This window comes from Portunus trituberculatus, chromosome 47, assembly GCF_017591435.1.
Source record: "Portunus trituberculatus isolate SZX2019 chromosome 47, ASM1759143v1, whole genome shotgun sequence".
Lineage (NCBI taxonomy): Eukaryota > Metazoa > Arthropoda > Malacostraca > Decapoda > Portunidae > Portunus > Portunus trituberculatus.
In genome coordinates this window covers 1,161,262-1,168,761 of record NC_059301.1, presented here as the reverse complement: position 1 = coordinate 1,168,761, position 7,500 = coordinate 1,161,262, and the positions used below count along the sequence as shown (strand labels likewise).

Genomic DNA, 7,500 nt, shown 5'->3' with positions numbered 1-7,500 from the left:
GAGGAGGAGGAGGAGGAGGAGGAGGAGGAGGAGGAGGAGGTGAAGGAGGAGGGAGAAAAATAAAATAATAACAACGAAAAAAAGCAAGAAGGTAGTAGTAGTAGTAGTAGTAGTAGTAGTAGTAGTAGTAGTAGTAGTAGTAGTAGTAGTAGTAGTAGTAGTAGTAGTAGTAGAAGTGGTAGTAGTAGCAGTAGTCGTAGTAGTAGTTATAGTAGTAGTAGTAGTAGTATTGTAGTAGCAGTGGTGATGGTGATGGTAGTGATGATGATGGTGTATTAGAAAGGCTCTTTGTTACGAGCCTGGAAAGTAAGAGATAGAAGAGTAATAAAAGAGAGTAGGAGAAAGAGACAGAGGAGGAGGAGAAGGAGGAGGAGGAGAGAAGCATACGAAAAATTAAATTTGTAGTTATTACTATAATTTTTCGTTATTACTGCTTATACTTTTGTTGTTGTTGTTATTGTTGTTGTTGTTGTTGTTGATTGTGATTGTTGTTGTTGTTGTTGTTGGTGGTGGTGGTGGTGGTGGTGGTGGTGGCGGTGGTGGTGATAATGATGATGATACTGTTTTATGATGGAAAGTTCCGTTTGAAATATTAGTAGTCATCGATTCCAATTCTCCCTTCATTTTACACAATCTCATTTATAATAAGCATTCCATTCTTTCATTACATATTTGCAGGCATGGAAGAAGAAGTGTGACCTGCATGTGTGATGATGTTAATCTTCAGTCTTGTCAGCGAGGTAAACACACAGACACCCCAAAAAATAAGAAATATAAAAAGATGTTTCGGTCAAGGCCATCTGAGTTGGTCCGTCTCTTGTCTTATCCTCGCTCACCACTTTCTCCCGTGTCAGAAATTCATAGAACGTATAGTCAATCCTTCCTCTCCTCGTTCCTTCCTTCTCTTCATTGTTTCCTCCTTCATACTCCTCTTTTTTTTCCCCCTTCCTCAATTAATTTCTTATATTCTTGCTATTTTTTATGTTCTTTCTCTTTTTTCATACCTTACTTGATCAGTGTTTCTATCTTCTCCACTATTATCCTCCTTTTTATTTCCATTTTTTTCTTTTTTTTCTAAATTTTGTCTTTTACTCTCATTCTGTTCTTTTTCTTCGCTACATTCCAATTGTTTTCATTTATTTTATTTTATTAGTTTCTATTTTCATCCTTCTTTTGATTAAAGTTTTATTTTTTTTCATTTCCATCCACTGTCTCTCCTTTTCTTTTCATTGTTTTATTTCACGACATATTTGATTTTTCTTCCTGTTCTTTTTTTTGTATTTCACTCATGTTTTATCCTTCATTTTATCCTCTTTTTTCGCCCCCACTTTCCTTTCTTTTTTTTCCTAGACTCATTACTTTTACCACTTTTTTGTTTCCACTACTCTATTTCATTTCCTATCCCTTTTCCTCTTCCTTCCGTGACACCATCCATTTCTTCTTACTTCTCTTTCCTCTCCAATTAACCCATCAAAGAGAAAGGCTGCAATAAACGTCACTGTGATCTCCATTCTATACTCTATGAATCGGAAAATTTCCCTATTATAATTATTTTTCTTTTCTACTTCTATTATCTCTCTCTCTCTCTCTCTCTCTCTCTCTCTCTCTCTCTCTCTCTCTCTCTCTCTCTCTCTCTCTCTCAACACAATCCATGCAAACTGCAGACTCCCTTCCTCCCCACTTTTATTCAATTATCGCTATTAACATCAATGTCTTTTATTAGCACACTTCCATTGTTCCATTCCACGTTTCCTATCTTCGCCACACTCATTAGCTCTTGTTTCTACACCCCACACTGATACATTTTCAATCGTCCTAATTTCCCCCAAAACACAATTGGCGGATACTGTGTTCGTTCTCCTTCCCTTTTATGACGAGCATTTGCCTTATTATTGTTATGTTCTGCTCTTCTGGTAATTGTGGCAGATTGTTTTGGCTCCCTATTTGTGGGTGAGTTGTGTGTGTGGCTCCTGTTATTTTTCTGCTTTCTCTATTTGACTGTTTTGTTTATTCATTTACGATTTAAAAAAGGAGGATTACCAGGAGAGACATATTCTGTATCTGTTTATCTATTTCTGGTTTATCTTTTTTTTATGGAGATGAAAATTCTATGTAAAGGGGAGGGAAGAAAGTTATAGATATTGGCACATCTATGTATCACACACACACACACACACACACACACACACACACACACACACACACACACACACACACACGTGCGACACAAACATACCCACAAATAATGCATATATATCACCTCACTCATTCCTTTATACACTCTCCATTCCTCCATCCACCCATTTATCCAACCATCTATCATTTAAACCACCATATATCCATTCACTCATCCTTACTTCCATTCCTTTCTCCTTACACAAACCTCCATTCTTTAACACTTTCAACCATTCTGTCATATAACCTCTATTCATCCCTTTACCCACGTGCCATTCCCTCTACTAGTGCTCCCACAAACCTCTGTCGCTCTAACATTTCATCTTCTTTGTGGCGCAGGTTGAGCGAAGCAGCGAGGCGACGGTGGTGCTGCGGGACGTCGAGTTGGGCACCTCTGGGACATACAGGTGCGAAGTCATCACGGAGGCGCCAGTTTTCCACACCAAGTTCGGCGAAGGAAACATGACAGTAATAGGTGAGGATGAGGATGAGGAGAGAGAGTGGGTGGAAGAGACGGAAGAATTAATGAGATGAATGGGGATAAGCAGGAACATGTGGAGGAAGGGGAGAAGAAGGATGTAGTAAGTAGGTGGGTTAGGAGATAAGAAGATGAAAGAGAAGAGATACACTGGAAGATAAGAAAGAGGAGAGGTTGTACATAAAAATATACAGTAAGAGGAGACACCATGACAGTCATATGTGTAAAAAATGAGGAAGAATGGGTAGAGAGCGAGAGATGAACGAGAGAATGAGATGAATGAGAATTAGAAGGAAGAAGACTGGGTCACACATACAAATTCAAGTCAATAGTATATACCACGAAAGTTATTGACCCATTAGACTATATAAAAAGGACATTTGCTGACCTACAAACTGCCCACTGTAATAAAGTCGGTGGGCGAAAAAAAAAGGGAAGAAAAATCGATGGAGGAAGCAGAAGAGAAGGGAGTGGAGGAGAGAAGAGAGAGAGAGAGAGAGAAAAAAAAAATGAAACAGCAGTCGAACCTGTTAGCCTTTACGAGGTGGTTTGTGATAAACTACACTATCTAATCTAAAGGCAAAAAGGCGGGATAGTAAAAGGAAAGAGGAGGAAGAGAAAAAAAAAGAAAGAAAGAAAGAAAGAGGAGTAGGAGAAAATGGACAATATGCAGGAAGAGAGGGAGAAGGAGGGAAAAAGAGAAAAAAGGAAGAAAATATAAGAAAAAATGCAGCCAAAAAAATACAAAAAATAAAAACACCGAAAGAAAACAGCGCAGAAGATAAGTGAAGAAAATAATAAAGCAAAAGAAAGAAGACTAATGGAAAGGGAAAAGTGTGTGTGTGTGTGTGTGTGTGTGTGTGTGTGTGTGTGTGTGTGTGTGTGTGTGTGTGTGAGAGCAAAGCATAATTCACATTTCGATAAATAGATTAACAACAACAAAAAAAACAGATGAAAAAGAAAAAATAAAGAGGAGGGTGAAAGGATAAAAAAAGGAAAGGTAAAAAGGAAAAAATGGAAGGTAAAGGAAAGAGATAAAAATAACGTGGAGAATGTGCAAGGAGAAGAGAAAGATTAAAAAGACGAAGTTGAGGAGAAGGGGCGGGAAACGAGAACGATAAGAAGAAATTCAGACGATACGATGTGAAAGAAAAGAAATAATGACAATTACCGAACAGAAATGTAGAATATGAGAGAAAAAGCAGCAGAGTTTGAGAAAAATACTTCTAATAAAGCGGTAAGGTGATAAAAGTGAAAAAAAAGGGATAAACTGAAGAGGAAATAACAGAGGATGAAAGAAAAGATGAGGAAAAGGAGGAGAAACAGGATACGATGAAGACGAAAAGAAAGGAAATTAAATAAGATATGAAAATGACATGATAAAGAATGAGAAAAGAAAAAGAACGAGAAAATTAGAATGAATTTGTTGAGAGAGAGAGAGAGAGAGAGAGAGAGAGAGAGAGAGAGAGAGAGAGAGAGAGAGAGAGAGAGAGAGAGAGAGAGAGAGAGAGAGAGAGAGAGAGAGAGAGAGAGAGAGAGAGAGAGAGAGAGAGAGAGAGAGAGAGAGAGAGAGATGACCAGATTGTATCAAATAATGCCCCATACTTCATCACATTTATGAACAAAACTGGGTAATATAGTCGGACATCTCTCTCTCTCTCTCTCTCTCTCTCTCTCTCTCATGGAAACTGTACTTGTTCTTTGAAGGAGAGAGAGAGAGAGAGAGAGAGAGAGAGAGAGAGAGAGAGAGAGAGAGAGAGAGAGAGAGAGAGAGAGAGAGAGAGAGAGAGAGAGAGAGAGAGAGAGAGAGAGAGAGAGAGAGAGAGAGAGAGAGAGAGAGAGAGAGAGAGAGAGAGAATATTAACATAAGTACACACAATATACATAAACAAAAAATGTACGATGTGTGCGTCTGTGTGTGTGTGTGTGTGTGTGTGTGTGTGTGTGTGTGTGTGTGTGTGTGTGTGTATTCACCACGGTCGCTTGCTGGTCATCCAGCCAGCCTTCCCCATTACGGAGCGAGCTCAGAGCTCATAGACCGATCTTCGGGTAGGACTTAAATCACAACACACTCCACACACCGGGACAACGAAGCCACAACCCCTCGAGTTACATCCCGTACCTACTTGCTGCTAGGTGAACAGGGGGTACACATTAAGAGGCTTGTCCATTTGCCTCGCCGCGGCCTGGACTTGAACCCAGGCCCTCTAGGTTGTGAGGTGAGCGTGCTAACCACTACACTACGCGGTGTGTGTGCGTGTGTGTGTGTGTCTGTGTGTGTGTGTGTGTGTGTGTGTGTGTGTGTGTGTGTGTGTGTGTGTGTGTGTGTGTGTGTGTGTGTGTGTGTGTGTGTGTGTGTTTGTCACACTGGATGGTAAAGGGTTACTGAAAACCTGATTATCTTTTTGGTGTATTTTTGGGCTGTATAACTTTCTGTTTGTGTAACATGAAGTAGAATGACAACAGTCACAACATGCACTTTGAATGATCTCTTCTACTGTTAAGAGTGCACAATGTCCACTTATTATCTTCACATTCACAAAGAAGAAATATATTTTAAACCATTTCAGTCAGAATTGTTGCTTTAAACATTTTGGTGATAATGACTCTGCTTTTCACTTCTTAGCATGCATTCATCAGATCACACACACAAACAAGTGTTTAATAATTCACGTAAAAATTCCATAGAAAGTCAATCATTTTATTGATGTGCTATTTCGAAATTGGGTAAGTGACCATATATCTGGTTGGGACATCCTTCCAGAAAACTATCCAATCTTCCTCGGGTACATTTATGTACACACAAAGAATAGAGTCAGTCTTCATAACAAAAAAATAAATAAATAAACTCAACTAGACATTTCACATCTCATCTCTTACTACAGTATATCAGATTTCATGACGTATGATGTCTTGTGTCTTCACCAGCTTTTTCATTTACTCTTGCTCCTAACTACGGTGTGCTTTTATCTATTTAAATATGGATTAAAACACTCATACGTGGAGAAGTTCAATTCAAACTTGCATGTTTCCATGGTTACTGTTCTTCTGAAGCGCCAAGTTTTGTTTTTACTCTTTTTGTCTCTTCGATCAGAGACTTCCTACTGCACAAACACACACACACACACACACACACACACACACACACACACACACACACACACACACACACACACATACCGCGTAGTGTGTTAGCACGCTCGACTAACAATCGAGAGGGCCGGGTTCGAGTCCCGGAGCGGGAAGGCAAATGGACAAGCCTCTTAATGTGTAGCCCCAGTTCACCTAGCAGTAAATAGGTACGGGATGTAACTCGAGGGGTTGTGGCCTCGCTTTCCCGGTGTGTGGAGTGTGTTGTGGTCTCAGTCTACCCGAAGATCGGTCAATGAGCTCTGAGCTCGCTCCGTAATGGGGAAGACTGGCTGGGTGACCAGTAGGCGACCGAGGTGAGGTGAATTACACACACACACACACACACAAAAAAAAAAAAAAACACACACACACACACACACCGCGTAGTGCATTTGTCAACATGCTCGGCTCACAACCGCGAAGGCCAAATTTCGACTTCCAGGCGCGGCGAGGCAGCCCCTGTGTTGTGTGTGAGTGGTCTCAGTCCTCCCCGAAGGTCAGCGGCACGACCTTTGAACTCTGAGAGTTCAAAGGTCTCTCTCTCTGAGAGAGAGAGAGAGAGAGAGAGAGAGAGAGAGAGAGAGAGAGAGAGAGAGAGAGAGAGAGAGAGAGAGAGAAATGAAAAACAGAAAGAGGTGAGAGAGATATGGCCTACAGCTGCAACGGGAAGAGAAGGCTAGGAAGTGGAAGTGGAAGAGGAAGAGGAAGGGAGAGGCGAGAAACTATCACGGAAGGTCAGACGGCAGCTTGCGTTTATGGCGGCGTATTGCAGTTTTATTGAGTCTTAATGCATAATATCAGAAGGCATGAGTCGTGCGTGCCTGCCAGTGGAGTTTGTGACACGCTCTCCCACTCCGCCATTCTGGGCCGGCGGGGACTGGTCGCTGAATGGCCTTAATTTGCGATAATCACGTTACTATTGTCATCTTTTGCTCCTGACGAGGGTGATTATGCTCCGCCAATTAACATCAGACACACGCGACACGACGGAACGTTAAATGCTCTCACAATGCACACGCACGCACACACACAGACACACGGACACACACACACACACACACACACACACACACACACACACACACACATAATGCAAATACAAGCCGACATGTCTGATCTAATTTGGAAATCTAATGTATATGTTTGTTTCCTCTTCTTATTATGTTTATTTATTATTATTATTATTATTATTATTATTATTATTATTATTATTATTATTATTATTATTATTATTATTATTATTATTATTATTATTATTATTATTATTATTATTATTATTATTATTATTATTATTATTATTATTATTATTATTATTATTATTATTATTATTATCACCATTATTCCCCTCCCTATTCTTTCTTTTGATTACTTCTATTAACAACTAGATTGATCACTTCCTTTATTCGTTCATGATTATCTTATTTATATCCTCTCTCTCTCTCTCTCTCTCTCTCTCTCTCTTTCATCTTTTTCTCCCAATATATCCTTCCTTGTTTATTCTAGACCGTCATGATATTTACTTTTCCCTATCTTCTTTCTTTTTCCGTTCTCTCCCTTTACCTTTTTTATTGCACTTTTTTCTTATTTTTTGTCTTTCCTTTCATTTAATTTTATACTAATGCTAGAATATTCTTCAACCACAGTTCGTACATATTCTTTCTTTTCTTTAAATTCTCTTCACTTCTTTTCACTTTTTTTTCTCTTGCCTCGCTTTC

General features: G+C 39.5%; 1 protein-coding gene across 4 annotated transcripts in view; it reads left to right on the top strand.

Moving 5' to 3' along the window:
* LOC123520853 overlaps positions 1-7,500 on the top strand; it is a 364,869-nt gene that overhangs the window by 326,330 nt on the left and 31,039 nt on the right. For all 4 annotated transcript variants that reach the window (XM_045283494.1, XM_045283492.1, XM_045283491.1 and 1 more), the window contains one exon: positions 2,515-2,650. In XM_045283494.1, the coding sequence (XP_045139429.1) occupies positions 2,515-2,650 (136 nt within the window). The remainder of the gene's footprint in view (positions 1-2,514; positions 2,651-7,500) is intronic.